The 16812-nt window shown below is 41.4% G+C and overlaps 1 protein-coding gene across 5 annotated transcripts in view; it reads right to left on the reverse strand.

Annotated features, from left to right (window-relative positions):
* The window catches only part of UBE2F (ubiquitin conjugating enzyme E2 F (putative)), an 84635-nt gene that overhangs the window by 10290 nt on the left and 57533 nt on the right, over positions 1-16812 (reverse strand). Inside the window, exon 10 of one of the 5 annotated variants that reach the window (XM_082312180.1) lies at positions 8625-9327. The exons of the other annotated variants lie outside the window; for them this stretch is intronic. Coding sequence (XP_082168306.1) covers positions 9316-9327 — 12 coding nt within the window. The 3' untranslated portion in view covers positions 8625-9315. Of the gene's footprint in view, positions 1-8624; positions 9328-16812 lie in introns of those variants that run through there. 5 annotated transcript variants of the gene reach the window in all.

A 16812-nucleotide genomic window follows, 5' to 3' on the forward strand; every position in this document is an offset into this window, starting at 1 on the left:
TTAGCATTAGAAAAGTAATGTTTTTCCTATTTACATCTGTTAGCACAATTGGCGGCTGTGCAACAGCCGCCAGTTTGCACATGCTCATCTGCACGGCTCATTTGCACATGCCATTTAATGTACTTTATGCTCACCGGGAAAAGGCTTCAAAGGCTGTAACACGGACGCAGTACATAAAATGAGGAGGCAATCCAAGAAAAACCCCAGTGCAGTTCTCTAAATGCAGGAATATTGCAGAAAAACAAATATATATTCTACTGTGGCTGCCACAATTTCAGTGAGAACAACAAACACCAAACAGGGTGGTTGGATATGCAGAGGAAGTGAAGGATTTACTGCAATAAATATAGAGATAAATAAATGCAATGACTCACAGGGAGAATTCTTATGAAAAGATGTTTTTGGACTGGGATGGTACTGTTGTTCTTAATAAGACAGTTAAGCTGTAATCAAAGAGTAATAAAAACCCCACAACAAAAATTAAACAGCTTCCAAAAAAAAAAACAACAAAAAAACCACATCAAGCTTGAAATCCTTTTAAGGCTAAATTCTTTTCCAGTATGGTAAAAGCTTGAAAAGCTAAGGTTAACCTTTAATGCAATAGATCAAGTTCTTCCCTCGAGAAACTCCTTCTGCTGCTTACTGACTCATAAACCGTAAACGTGGTGTCCACAGGTACTTGTACCAGCTGGAGACCCATGGTCTGAAACAAACTGCTTGAAGAGAATTTCAGGACAATGAAGGTGCTGAGGCTCCAGCTCTGATTTCTTCCCTAGCCCTCCAAATCCACAGATCTGGAGGGCTAGGGAAGGCAAAGGCAACGACGCACACGCTGTCGGCTATTGCCCTGCTGATGTCTTCGCATGTCACGGTGATAGGCGCACATCCCCATCATCGGCACGAAATCAGATCAGTGCGTGGAGCAGCTGACGTCTGAGCAGTGGCAGCGTACGTCACGAAAGCAAGGTTACGCATTCTGGATCGGTTACAAGTACTGTGGGATTCATTACAAATAAGGGGGGAAAAAAAAAGTTTGCTTACACAGAGATGACAGGTTTGTCCGGCCAAAGGTGAATATATACTTCAATTCCTCAGATACACCTTATGGGTGCATTTAATTAGAACAATTCTTCAGTGTTTCATAACCCCTTTTAGAAGAAATCAGGAAACAGATACTCGATTCAGTATCCAGGAATAAATGCAAGTTTCTTATTTTACTTGAAGAAGGTTAAAAAAAAACCCTCACACTTTCATCACGTCACAGTTTTGTACTGTTAGAAATAAAAAGCAGTGTTCTTGAAGAAAATGTTCAGAACCAGCTACTTTCTATTAGCAAGAGAGACTTCAGGATGTCAAGGGCTGGTGCAGGGCTATCAATTTAAACAAGAGAATGAGGTTAAGTGGAAAACCTCATACTAGGCAACAAAGACAGATCCCAGTCCATGAGAAACTCAAACATGAGTAAGTAAAACAGCGCAACAAGGATGAGACTACGCGAATTTAAGCGATGCACTGACTCAAATATTCTACAATGCAAACAACCTCAAAAATGAGGGTCTGATAAAGCCAGCCTGGAGCAAACATAATGAGAGCAAGATCTGGGATTAGAGCCTCCCCTTGTCAGCTCTAATGATATCCCTGTCTTGACAAGTACTAAACAGCCTTTCTCTTGCCTGCCCTTCCTTGAGCTAAGAGCCAACTGCATCAAGCGAGTTGTTGACAAAGTCCAACACCCAAACAAGTTTTAAGATGAAAACATATTAATTTGCATCCTAAATTCTTGGACCCAGATCACAAATCAAAAGCCTGAGGAGTTCCTGGAGGCCCAGATCTATCCTGGTAGTTCTTTCCGAGTCTCTCTGGAAGAGCAGTGGGAGAAAACACACACAGAATGGGTCAAAGGAACGGAGACGAGTGCCCTGGGTGGAGAAATCTGCTGCGCGTTTACAGTACAAAAAGTAGCACAGAAAAGAAAGCTGAGGTCAGCACTCCAGTCTGGAACACTGCAAGTCTTAGAGAGACCATTTGTAATGATGACCCCACAAAGCAATTACTCAAAAGTATGATGTATCAATGTTACAAGCCCTGGGACAACCAGCTGAGATCCCTGGTAAAATAAACAGACACCAAGAAGAAACAAAACACTTAAGAAGAAAGATAGTAAAGAGGTCAAGTAATATCTTACCTATGTCTTTATGCATTTCTTTTGCAAAGATTAAATTGGATCATCCTGTAGAACGAACCATCTGGAAAGCTGTCCTGAAATCTCCTGACATACCACAACTGGAGATGAAGCATCAGGAAACCCAGCGAAGACCAAGGGATTCCTGAAGTACTGTAGCAATCACCACGTTTGGCAAACATTTCTTACGCTACTAAGTTTTAAAAACAATACCTTCTTACTGTTTCTACAGGTATAGAAGTAGCTGTATCGCCTGAAACTCTTTCTGCCATAGCCCTTGATCCCACAGCGAACTCTCGGAAACTTTCACTATAATTTCTTGCCAAGAAAGACTGTGACCTCACAAACTTCACATCAGAATAATTCCAAGATCATAGGGAAGAGTGAAAGTAGAGAAGGAGAAATCCAGTTTACAGACGAATTGAAAACAACTAAAAATGATAAGAGGTAATCCAATGAGATGTTCCGACATTATGAAAAGGATAGCAGAATGCACGCAAGCAGAGCACATAATACGGTATACGATTTTATAATGGGTTTTACAATGCCACTCTTTCTGTAAGCCTTGAGAATTAATAATGCAAGATGAAGCAGCAGTAGCTTCAAAGCCTTGACCTCAATTACTTCTTAAGCAATCTTAATAGCATATATCTTTCTATTGTTGGCGTAAGAGCCAGCAGTACTGAAAAAATGAGAGGTTATGCAATAATCTCCTAAAAGTTAACATATACAGTAGTCTGATTGCTGATTACTTCAAATGTGGCTAAATACGGAAGAGGAAAAAAGACAAATGCGAGTAAAAATATGCAGATCTCGCAATCAGTATGAAGTACTGGGCCTCCCCATGGCATTTGAATAGCTTGCGGGTAGTTCTCGTTACCAGAATAAAGCCTCACTTAGTGTGCAAGAGTCTATTTGCAGCCCACACGTTTTTACCCATGCAGCTAGGGAATATCTAGCAAAATCAAGAAAGGGCTTTAAAAGACACATTCAGCAAACAGAGACAGCAAAATCTGATGGCCTACAGATTTGCAGACTATCATTACTGCTCTCCTCCCCCCGCCGCCGCCACTATACAGCTTTTCCTTGATACTCTTTACAACCTCCTCTCTCCAGTTCCCTCACCCTCCTGCAGCCCTCTTGGGTTGCACCCAGGTCTCCTTGCCACCAGCTGGGAGAAAGGCGAAGCGCATGGCCTGCTCCGAGCTGCACATGCCCACATGGGCCTGACAACAGCCCACCCAGAGTGGGTCCTGGCTGAGCTTGCATGGGAGACTTTCCTGGTGGCTCACTCACGGACCATCCTCTCTTTGCTGCTGCTGACAATTTTTGTGACAGCTGTGGGAACTGGAGGTAAAGACTCTGCTGCTCTGTCAAATTTGATGGAAACTGATGTGTGTGTTCAAAAGCTACAGGGATTGAGGGGGAGGCTGGGATGAGGGAAGGGGACAGATGGATGGCATCACTGTGTAAACCTTATTCCTTTACAGAAAAAAAAGACTAAAAAGCAGAGCAATTGCTAAAGGTTCACTTCAGTGAAGCTCCAAGACAAACTGATTACATATGGACTAGATAAATGGACAGTGAGGTGGACCGAAGCAGCTGAACAGCTGGGCTCAGGGGGTTGTGATCAGTGGCACAAAGTCCTACTGCAGTACTCAAGGGGTTGATATCGGGGCCAATACTGTTTAACCTCTTCGTTAGTGACCTGGATGAAGAAGCAGAGTTTGCTGATGATATAAAACTGTGAGAAGTGGCTGATACACCAGGTAGGTGTGCCGCCATTCAAAAGGACCTCGACAGGCTGGAGAACTGGACAGAGAAGAACCTCATGAAGTTCAACAAGGGGAAATGCAAAGTCTTGCCCGTGAATAATGCCATCCACCATTACATGCCGGGGACTGGTGGGTGGCAAGGAGCTTTGCAGAGAAAGACCTTGGGGTCCTGGTGGTTACCAAGCTGACCATGAACCACCAAAGACCACCACTAGCATCCTGGGCTGTACTATGAAGAGGACTGGCAGCAGGTCAAGGCAGGTGATCCTTTCACTCCACTCAGGCCTGATGAGACATATCTGGAGTGCTGCGCCCAGTTCCAGGCTCCCCAGAACTAGAGAGACAGGAACTTACTGGAGTGAGCCTAGCAAAGGGCCACAAAGATGATTAATGAATTGGAGCATCTGTCATACGAGGAGAGACAAGTGACTGACCAGGACTGTTCAGTCTGGAGAAGAGAAGGCTTGGGGGGACCTCCATGGATATAAATACCTGATGGGAGGGTGCAAAGACGACAGAGCGAGACTCTTCTCAGTGGCGCGCAGTGACAGGGCGAGAGGCAATGGGAAGAAACTAAAATACAAGAAATTTCTTTTAAACATTAGAAAAAGGTTTTTTTACTGTAACGGTGGTGGAACATGGTAACAGGTTGCCAAGAATGGTTGCGGAGTCTCTGTCCTTGGAGATACTCAAAATCTGGACACGCTCCTGGGCAACCTGCTCCAGCTGACTCTACCATCAGCACAGGGGCTGGACTAGACAATCTCCATAGGTCCCTGCCCACCTCAGCAACTTCATGATTCTGTGAAATACCTTCTGAAAATGTCTCAAGCATGAAAACCTACGGTTACAGAACAAACAGCCCTCCTAATGTGATTCAGAATCACTGTTTACTTGGTTATGCTGGACATAAGCAAAAAAGAACAAATAAATGTTTCCATCAAGGCCTTTAACTTGCAGTTACATTAAAAACACAAGCTTATTTTCATGTAACCTGCCAGCTGCCTAGCAAAGTTTTCCAGTGTCTCCTTACTCAATTTCATCATTATCCATCATTTTATATTTCTTCAAATTATTATGCTGCTGTTACAAGAATATTAGACTGACAGTCTCCAAAACAATATCCAACTTTTATCAGAGAAGTGAAAGGATAGAAAACAGAAATCCTTCAAAAACTATAGTGGCACTAAGGTTGACACATCTATCCGTACCAGAGTAATGCACCAAACATAAGAACATTTTGTTAAAAGTATAATTTTTAGTCTTGAGAACAGAGAAGGAATGTGTCAGGCTTGTCAACTCCGTAATTCCCTTACTCTCAGCTCCACAGAAACTCTTTTGTTCTACACCTAATTACTATTATCTCATATTCCAGTATGCTTGAGACCAGATTGTTTAGTTTATAATATAGGGATGGATCCCCCTCCTTCCCCTACCCAATTACAGTTTTACAGCCTAGGAAACTTTAATCAAAAAATACTTTAAACCTGAAGTGCCCTGCAGTTCTGTATCTCTCCCCACTTACAATAATTTACATTAATTACGTTAAATTAATTGCTTCTAATGATTAAGGCAAAAACTTTCTTTTCCTTTCCACCTATTTTAGGAGCTATCTGTACTGTGCTGCCTTGTTCAGGAAATTAGCCTTCTGATGGCAGCCCTTATTTTTAAAAAGATGGCCACCGACTTTAATCACACACAAGAGAGAATTTCCTTTTAGTCAAGGAATTATAGCTGGGACTGCCTGTAGAATATAGTAATTTATATCACGGATGAGTAACCACTCATCATAAGGATGAGTGAATGGCATGGAGCTACTGCCAAGTCATTAAGAGCAACTCTCCCTTCAGCAGCACAAGGAGAACGGTTTCAAAAGCCAGGTGACGCCTCTTTTTGTCAGTGTTAGGCAGTGCCAAAGAGGTGCTCCTCAAGGGAGAATGGCCACCTGAACCAATTCAGACAGGAGAGTTACTTACTGTTAGGGACTCAGTCTTAAGACTCACGCTGATTTTCTTTGCCAAACATTCTCTACTCTGTTTATCACAAACATGGGCTGATTGTAGGGTTGAAGTTTCTAAGAGGTAAGAAAGAAAACCCCTAGGACAAGAGTCTCAGCTGTCATCGCAGTCAGGGCAGTGCAGTGCTGATTTAAACCACAGAATCTCAGTTCTGAAAACCAGAAAAGGGATTTATTTTGCAGGCAGATAAAAAAAAGTAGGATGTCAAGCTTAGATTACAAAATTGGTTGCTTCTTCCTTTGTGCCTTTTAGCTTTTCTATTTAACGGGAACCTTTGGCACCTACAAGTAAGAAAGGCAGCACAGCAGAGAAAAGTGGTCTGTCTTTACTCCTTCAAAACTGAACTTGCCAGAGCAGAGATAAAATAGGTGAGAACGGTTGTCTGTGTAGGAACATTACAGCAAGACTGAGACACATTCAAGTCAAAATTAAGATAAGAAACAGAATGCAATTTAAATGCCAGGGTATTAATCCAGGACTAAGAGGATCCAAATGAATGCCTAGACCCCCACTGCTTTATTGCCCAACCCAAGGTGAATAATTTTCCTCTCTATACCACTACATTCCCACCTGCAAAGTGGCAAAAATGCAATGAGCTCTCCATCGGTGTGCTTTGTTTCCATGGATGAAACGCCATCAATAAGATCTAGGCATTAGATCTCAAATTTAACAGTGACTTAGAGTGAACTGAGAATGCCCAACATCTATGGCCCCTTGCTACCTAGGCAGTGAGAGGAGGCAACTATGTCCTCTTACCATGATAATGTCTCCTCATTTGCTTCAGGGCTCCAGCCATTTGTATAACTAAGTCCTATCTACAAGAAACTATGCTCAAAATTGTGATGCTGGATGATCAAACTAAATTTGTAGACATCAGATTCTATTCTATTCACACAAAAATAAGTGTCAAACATATCTACAAATTCTACTGTAAACCAACATTAGCCAGCTTCATGATACTGAAAGTAAAAAAAAAAAAACCACAAACCTATTTTTCTTTAAATCTGTTTCTTCAGTTTATTATTAAAGATATCAAAACGAAATCACTTACAATTACTACTAATCATTATAAGAAAAATCAAGACAAGGTGAAAAAGCTTGGCTTGACTGCAGCCAACGGAGAAAGAAAAATCTGCAGTAGTGAAACATTAATTTTCATTCCTGATGAAGCAAAAAAGAGTCTTAAACCAAAGGATCATCTTTGTTGTTGTCTGTTAAATTTTCAGGGTTATCTACCTATTTAAACTTGGCAGACAGACATCTGTGAATTTTCAGACAATATGAAATAAACAGAATATTCAAAATACGTCCAAACCTGGTTTACTGCCTCTTCCTCCTATTAAACGTAATTCCTGTTTTTTTTTCAAGAGGGATTTCAGCTCATGGGTTCATATGCTCAACGATACTAAGGAATCAAAAGCAGCTGTTGTTTTCTACAACAAGCACTGTAAGTACTTGGGAAGTCATAAAGGACTTATTTTTAGTTGAGTGATATACTAACATCCCAGCAGTGTTAGATCAGTGCTTCACTGTGGTAATGCAAGAAACCCAACCACCTACAGCTACAGCAATTGTTGGGTATCTTGTCCCTACAGATTTCCCTGCTGGTGAGTATGTACCCCATCAGGTTCTTTTGGCCAGCAGCACCGTTAGAAGTTGCTTCTGTTGTCGCAGTCAAATACAACACAGTAAAAGCAATTGCCCAGTCCTCCAGGATAAATATCTGTAATCTAAGCACAAACTTAGAGCACCTGACCATAAGCTGACATAGTGGAGAGTACTACCTCCATCAGAGAAGTCATGTAATAACCAGCATCCTTACGATATCCTCAGATGAGAAAAATTCAGTGGGATTCTTGATTAAAGGGCTCTAGATAGACATGGCTTTTGAATTGTTCCTATGAAACTCATAGAAAGCCTGACTGTTTTCCCAGTGCTAAAAATAAGTACAAAATCTGCTGAAATTGCTGTCAATATTAACAACTGCTGACTCCAACGGACAGGGCTGGCCACACAATCACATACGTGTAAGAATGGTGGCTATGATCAATCCGTACACTCAACAGAAGGCCAGGGGCTCAAAAGTACTAATTTATTTGTAGGTTCTGCTGAGTAATAAAATATATTACATGGAAAGTAATTTGCAGGTTACATGGTAAATGTTTTACTATTGAAATAAAGCTCTTTTTAGACACCAGAAAAAATATTCTAGCTTTATAGATTTTGTTACTGAATATTCACACTAGTGACAAGGTAGTCACACAACGACAAGCTGAAGTTTTCAGATCGTTTCCTCCTAAGTCTGCCAACACAGGGCTGGAATCCATAGAAAAGACCCACTCCCTGACAACACTTCATTTGGCAGCTGTAACCAACCCACTTCTCTCCATTTACTTTGCCAAAATGAATGCAAGGCTAAACAAGGTAATACTTAAGTCAGGACCAGCATGGTGCTGGAAAGAGATTCCAGAAAAATTTGTTTATTGCTGATTTACCACTTTCTTATGCCACGTTCAACAGGTCATCAAGTGAAATTTTAGACTATTTTGACAAACATTCAGTGTGCTACCCTCCCTTGACTGACATGTGTGCAAACTTGGTTTCGAAGCTAAGAACACAACAAGGAAGATGCTGTCAGGCATTACCCCTTTACGCTGTGTCAAGTGAGCCATCAGCCACCGTACCCGTAAGTGCTGGCAGAGGCTTATGCTGTGGATGCGGAAGAGTGTGACTAAGGAACCTCTGCCTTTAATCAAGAAACAGCCAGCACCACCAGGTACTCTACACAAGGTGGAGGATGTTGCTTGACTCCATTTTTTGACAATTTCATACCAAAATTCTCTGGCCTTGCTTCTGCATGACAGGTGTGCCTACATCTGTCGCTCCTCGAGTTGTTTTAGAGCAGGAAGCTACTCTGTCTCAATAAATTACAAAATAAATCGGATGAAGGCAGAAATTCAAGCAAGCAGCGCAGAGCTGTCAGTCACGAATTTGAGGTTTCTGACAAGCACACAGCAGGAAACAGGCCGGTAACGTGACATGCCAGATCTCATAACTCTGCACAATTAGCGAAATACCAGGCTACCTACATCACCTTGGAGCTGGATATTATATTACATCCTTCCAGTAACAGCAAAGTTACATTTTGCTTTTATCTCCATGCATTTATGCAAGATTACATTAGGGTATGTTAACCCAGCATGTCGCTAACAGCTTGCGATCCCTCTCCATACTGCGATCAGCCTTTGTTCTTCCATGCAGGAGACAGGAATGAATGGCAGGTAATCCACATTTGTACTTCATTACACCCCTGGGTCTTGTAGGAATAGTTAATACATTTTCATGTGCCATGCTGAAACGGAGGAAGGACAGTTAGCTAAAGATATTTTGTGGAACAGAAGATCAGTGCAAAACTAAAGACCCATCCTGAAAAACTCCAAATGTTCTCAATTCTTTCTTAATTGAAGGAGAAACTGAGGGCATCCAGCACTTTGCACATTTAGATGCACAGTATGACTTACTTGTGTTTTCCAAGCTACCACAAAGTGTCAAACTCCAATCTGATCCTTCTGCCCTGCCAATAATTGATAAAGATGCTTTCCCAATATTCTGAAGAGTTTGTCAAATAATGCTTTGATCGTCTACATTCTCTATTTAGTTGGCTTGACAGATGAAAGCAGGGGTTTATTATGAAAACATTTCCAGCTTTCAGTTTCTTATAACATTATGTTATTCGCCAGGATTTAGGGAACAAACTTTGAAAATGATACAAGAATGTGCCCACTTTTTAAACCCTTAAAAATAATTTAGTAAAACTTCAAAGGATCTAACAGTTGGATGTTTTCAGTGAGGTACTACAGGACAGAGCCTGGCATTCAACTAAGAGGACAAGACACATCTTGAAAGATGGACTCCAATGTATTCTGACCTGCATAGGTAAGGTTGTAAAGGCAGAGGGAGGATCACAGAAACATACTGACCTTTTAAATCCCCACTTATGTCCCACAAGTAGGAAAAAGCCTGTGCAGTACTGAAAGAGACAATAGTTGTGGACTCCAAACTCTCAGAGCACTCCACTTGCAAACACGCATGCTGTAGTGATGATTTCCAGATTGAACATAGGGTCATTGTACATGCTTTCTTCTAAACATGAGTACCTAGCCAGATGTTTCCACAACACCTAGTGGGCCGCACTTGGACCGTGTATGCAGGAAACGCTACTTCGTGAAAAAGCGGCGAGTGCAACACAGAACTGAGAGCCACCAAGAAACACGACTGCCTCTTTAGCCAAGCTGCAAACTCAAAAATTTCCACTTTAATCAAAAGCATTTCCACCCAAGAGAACCGTCAAGCTTATTACAATGAAGTGTAAAAGATAATTTAGTGAGAAGGCTCTTCAGTAAAATCTGGTAGAAAGGACTGAAGAGCCTCCCGCACCAAACAGGAAGAAGAGCTGTGACGTGATGTCTAGTTAGGTCTGCTGCTTCCCCATGGCAACTCTTCCAGTTACTGCAGTGGGGGAAGAGTACTGGCAGCTCTGGGGAAGCTTTGACTCAAAGGAGCATCTCCCCTGCTCCCTGTGACTTGAAGCCTCGGGGAAGTGGTGCAAAGAAAAACCAGCCAGACTCCAGTACACGACCTTCAGAACCATGCAAAGCAAAGGTTTTCCCTCTGTGCCGTTTTACCAATGTGACAACACAAGTCACTTCTGCATGCTCCATCACTTCTCCCCACCATGCTCCCCTGCAGTTAAACAGGCAGGGTGCAGCTGAGAAACTGCTCCCCGTCATTTATCAGCATCGAGCACGACCAACCTCATGCATGGTTCCTCCTCTAGCACCAGCTCAAGCACATTAATAATAATAAAATATATATTTTTAAAGACCACCTGAAATAAACTTCAAGTAAATGATTTCAAAATAATTTCTCTGTTCTAAGGCTAATTTTCCAGTTGTTTTGAGTCATCACTAAACTTCAGGCATCTGAGCTTAAAAATGAAACTAGCAATGATCAGAATTCTTCAAATATCACTAGCACTGTTTGCATACAAAATTTCATAGGGATATATTTGGGAAACTGGAAAAATTTAACAAAGTGTATGGCTGAGATGGGAAACTGTTGGCAAGGGCAACAAGTTTGACAAAGATAATTGGGCTAAAAATAATGCATTAATGAACTAAATGAGCATTATTTTTAAAAAAATTCCTTGGGGAAGGCATTAGAACAAACATTTTGCCAGTAAAAACCTTTGGAGTGTGTTGCCCAGACTCAATCCAATAAAGAAACAAGCATTCAGATAAAAACAGGATATAAACTTGGGTAATACAGAGCTGGTATTTGACTTTTGACCTACCCATATGCTTTTGACTACTTTGCAAAATAAAACCATTTCAACTGTTTTCAGTTATTTCACATAATTTCACATAATATTTCAATTATTTCACATAATATTTCAATTATTTCACATAATAATTATCTGGAAAATAAAGTGCTTGTTTAGAGCTATTTCTAGTGCTTTTTACTGCAAATAATATCTCCTCTGAAATGTACAGTGACAAGATGCGGCATCCATGGACCATGAAATTTTATTTGTAATATTTTATATAGTATAAATGTTTTATATGGAAATGCCTTTTACAGAATCTTGGACAATTTTGGTGAATACTATCCAAACAAACTCGTTTGCACCCAAATTCGCCAACAGTCACTACAGATCAGTGGATAATATTTCTAATTCTCAGACAGATTTACTTCAAGGTATTTAACTGCTAACTATTAAATCTAGCAAGCAGAAAACCCAGTGAAGAACATCCACAGGAAAGCTTTTGCTGCCAGCCACACAAACCCAATTAACTCAAAAGCTGGAAGAAATGTTCTTGCAGGTCATTCAGTCTCCATTTATGAAGAGGTGAACCAACCCAAACGCTTCAAGCAAGAAAAGTTAATGCACTAAATGATGCATTCCCTGCAATGGTCACGGTACCTCTGCTCTTGGGCTCTGCAGCCTAGAGTCTCAAAGAACTAAGCCACTCTATCCTTGAGTTTTACATAAAGCCAAAGATAAAAACCAAAAAAGTAGAGTCTAAGCAGTTTGGAGGTAAGGAAAAAATAAGAAAGTTACTTATTAGAATCCTCCTGCAGATGCTTCATTCACTTCCAACACAGATGTTAGTTAGTGTCTCAACTGAACAGTAATAGTTGTTTTAATACCCAGTTGTTCCAATAAGCAGAGGTGTTAATATGCACCGAAGACGACGATCTGTAAAGGAGCCTGCGCTGGCTGGCAGTCACTGCCAGCTGATCTTTCTGTTTCTGTCAAGTCTGGGATGGTTCTGGAGAAGTGGCAAGGGAGAAGACCTGATCTCTCCTGAACAGGAGTAATCACTGCAGGAGCTAAGCGAGCCAAGTACTCAAATGTATACTCAAATGCCTTTGATATAAAAATGATAACAAAAAAAAGAGCAGGCACAACAGAGAAACAGAGAAGTTACTGTTAAGATCAGTTAAATTAATTCCTTTAAACCAGAAGACCTGAGGAAGAACCTGCTGGAGGGCAGGAAGGCCCTACAGAGGGACCTGGACAGGCTGGATCATTGGGCCAGGGTCAACTGTATGAGACTCAACAAGGCTCAGTGCCGAGTCCTGCACTTTGGTCACAACAACCCCATGCAGTGCTGCAGGCTGGGGGAGGAGTGGCTGGAGAGCTGCCTGGCTGAAAAGGACCTGGGGGTGGTGGTTGACAGCTGCCTGAACATGAGCCAGCAGTGTGCTCAGGCAGCCAAGAAGGCCAATGGCATCCTGGCTTGTATCAGCAATAGTGTGGCCAGCAGGACCAGGGAGGTGATAGTGCCCCTGTACTCGGCACTGGTGAGGCCACACCCCGAGTACTGTGTTCAGTTTTGGACCCCTCACTACAAGGACATCAAGGTGCTGGAGGCAGAGAGAAGGGCAACAAAGCTGGTGAAGGGTCTAGAGCACAAGTCTTATGAGGGGTGGCTGAGGGAGCTGGGGTTGTTTAGCCTGGAGAAGAGGAGGCTGAGGGGAGACCTTATTGCTCTCCACAACTGCCTGAAAGGAGGCTGTAGCGAGGTGGGGGTCGGTCTCTTCTCACTCGTAACAAGTGATAGTACAAGAGGAAACGGCCTCAAGTTGCGCCAGGGGAGGTTTAGGTTGGATATTAGGAAAAACTTCTTCACTGAAAGGGTGGTCAAGCATTGGAACAGGCTGCCCAGGGCAGTGGTTGAGTCTCCATCCCTGGAGGTATTTAAAAGACAGGTAGATGTGGTGCTTAGGGACATGGTTTAGTGGTGGACTTGGCCGTGCTAGGTTAATGGTTGGACTCGATCTTAAGGGTCTTTTCCAACCTTAACGATTCTATGATTCTAAGAAATATAGATAATGAATTTTTTTTCCCAAACTTCCAAGTTTCAGTTCTATTTTCTGTGTTACTGTTTGTCTGCTTAGAGGATCCAACACACCTGCGGCACGCTAGCATTTATATCATGCTTTTCATTCAGATGCATCAAATAACATTTCAAACAGACTAATCTTCCGATATATGAAATTACATTAATAGAAGAAAACTAACTTCAAAGTGATCAATGACAAGAGATCAAGAAGAATCCAAATTTGAAGAGACTATTTAGTTTCAAATGCATTTCTTCAGCTACACAGGAAAACGGATTTTCAAGGTAGACTTAAATCTAAATGTAATTATACCCTTATTATGTATAAGCACAGAAATGAAAAGCCAAGAGTATAAAAGTACAGCTGGCCATGACATTATTTTGGAAGTCTTCAGAAAGATCAAATCTGAAATGATACACAGAGGCAGCGAGCTCTGGAACTTTTTAACTGTCTGAAGGCATTATCAGTCTGAGGACGAAATTACTCTAAACTTCAGCAGAGATGAAAGATCCCAAATCTGCCAGCTTCTGTATTTAGCACCCCGCAGGGTAGCTTGGAAAGGAAAGCACAGGGCTCGCGGTCTGTGTGGCAGATCAGTTTATAGTGTTTGATGAAACCTGAGGTGAGACAGAAGAACAGTAACTCCTTTCCACTTTGAGAACATGCTTCACAAGCCAGACTTCCTAGTTTCTGATGTAAAAAAAAGAACCAAACACAACAACAACAAAAAAACACAAACAAAAAAGCCACACAAGCAAAAAAAACTCAGCAAGGATGAAATAGTGAAAAAGAAGTTCTACAATTTCAAGTTGTTGCTGGTTCTTGGTGGCTCCAGAACTAAAGAGGCTATGCTAGGCAATGACAGTTTTTGATGCAGAGGGACAATTCTGGGGGAAACTGAACTTACTATATTTCCAAAGGGATGCCTAAAGATCTTCTACAGACATATCTGTATTTGTTTCTTACTTATGATCGTTACCTACAGGCAGACCTCTTGCTGATAACTTTCTCTTTCAATGACTTACCTGTTTTCAGAAGATATATTAATATCCTCTCCAGAATCTGGCTCAGGCACTGGCATTTTGTCAGGTGATGCTGGTTCTTGCCCAGCTGCCCAAGGAAGGGTTTGAGAAGTTAAGATTATTCTATAAAAATCCTAAACTGTTTGCTATCTAAGGACCTAAAAAAAGGCATACAATTATGAAAGGTTATAAAAGCTCCTCAGTGAAATATGTAGTCGGCAACTGTTCCTAATTATCAATGGAATTTCTAATAGAATTAGATTAGTGGTCTCACTTGTAAAGACAAGACAGTCCTCAAGTAATTCAAGGAAAATGTTCATCCCAGAAGACTCATTAGAACAACCTCCAAAGACTGAAAGCAATTGAGAGGAGAGATGATTTTTTTTTTTTAAGCCTAGTTTCCTACGGAACTGAGGCTATGTAGGGCAATTAAAATCCTTAAGAGGCAGCTTCAGATGCCATAACACCATCAACATTATAAATCCATCTTCACAGAAACAATCCTGAAATAAAAACCTTATTTTCTTTATTACCAAGAGAAGTCTTGAATAAAAAAGAATAGCAAAAGCCAAGCAGTAATGTATTTTCTTATGTTAAAAAAAAAAAGGGAAAAAGATTCAATAGCTGTCACAGCAGCATGCAAGCAACACAAGGAAGAGTCTGCCCCAACACTCCTCTTCCCCAATAGCTTCTGGCCTCACATATCACTGGTGCCAACACTGACTGTGTGATTTATCTGAGGGTGCAGTACCTGAAAATATAGCATTACCCCAGTTGAAATGAGGCTGGCAATACTGTCCTTGGCATCTTCTGGAGGATCTTTGCTAGTGTGCTAGTTATTACTGTGGTGAGGAATCAGAATGACATGATTTGAGCAGGACTAGAAACCACAGCTGTAAGGATGATCTAATAAAGACTAAAGACAGCCGTAAAAACATTATGAATTGTCCAGAGTCATGTTTAACTGCGGTATGTTATATACGAATTCCCACTCTCCTGAATTTTCCCCTTAATATTCTTGTTGTACAACCCCCCTCTCCCTTAGAGTGAAAACACAATGTCTATGAAAAACATCATAATAGCATATAAATCTACCTGAAAACAGATGGATTAGAAATATAGTCAGTGACAACCAGAGCTGCTAAAATTCGGCAGCTATAGTTAAAACACTTGCTTTCTAAAACCTGGGCCAGAACCAAACTCCCCCCCACAAACCTATGCAAAATAATTCATCACTAAAGTATGAAAACAACAGCTACTAGCTTTGCTACTGATCTAGCCATGGAAAAGGCAGGGAAACAAAACTCCCTTTGCTGACAGCAGCAGAAGATAGCTAGGGCAAAAAAAGGCAAAACCAAGACCCCTTTTACATAGGGTTGTTGTGCTGCATGTTCTTTAAAACCAGGCAGACAACTGGGAAATACAACAATGCAAGTACAGATCGGCAGGATCAGCACCGGGAGTGCCTGTGGGAAGCAGCATGCCGACCCATCCACATCCAGGAGCAAGCGGGTGTTTCCAGCAATAACGACAGAGTCTGACAACAGCCCTCATTCCTCTGGCTGGGGCAAGCAAAGAGAGGGCCACAAAAGCAGGGCATTAATGATCTTCTTTTGACACAATTGCCAGCTACCTGGAGGCAGCGAAGAGAGGTGATGCTCCTACTGTTCAGTGCATTCCTGTGCTCTGTAATCAGAAACATACAATGCTGCCTTCCAAGGAAGATGCAAATAAAATCAGGCCTTGCTGAATTAAGTAAAAAGTTTGTGTTTAAGATGGATCCTTGGCAAACGCACACTTATTCCGACTAGATTTCTCAGCTTTGGCACTTCAGAGCTGCTGGTAAAAGTCCCATCAAAGAAGACATGCTGGATTTTAACAAGGGGGGAAAAAATCCCTCCCAGAATACTATCTATCTTACTCTTTCACAATGACACAGCAGGAAGCGTTCCCATGCACTGAATACTGACAGATGAGTTTCACTGAGAAGATGGAAAGATTGTGCAGGAAAATAACACAGGGTGATGTTACTCAGCTTCTCCTATTAAAACAACTCAAGACTGCATGGATGAGCAAGTAAATGAGTGTTTGCTAATCTCCAGGATGACAAAAATTGCTTTAGCCTTTTAAATTGCACCAAATACAACAGGCAAATACAATTAAAATAGGACACAGCATTAGCATTCTTGATATGGCAGGCCTTGGCGAGGAAGAAAGCTAAGGAATATTTGGAAAAAACATTTCTACTTTAAGCCACATGAACGGCATAATGAATTTTCTTGTTGTGTACTGCACATATGGCTTTGAAATGTTTTGGGTTGGTTGGGGTTTTTTTGTGTTTGTTGTTGTTTTTTGGGTTTTGTTTTGTTTTGGTTTTTTTTGTTTTTGTGAAGGCAACCACTACTAGG

This window comes from Platalea leucorodia (assembly GCF_965183815.1).
Source record: "Platalea leucorodia genome assembly, chromosome: 5".
Classification (NCBI taxonomy): domain Eukaryota; kingdom Metazoa; phylum Chordata; class Aves; order Pelecaniformes; family Threskiornithidae; genus Platalea; species Platalea leucorodia.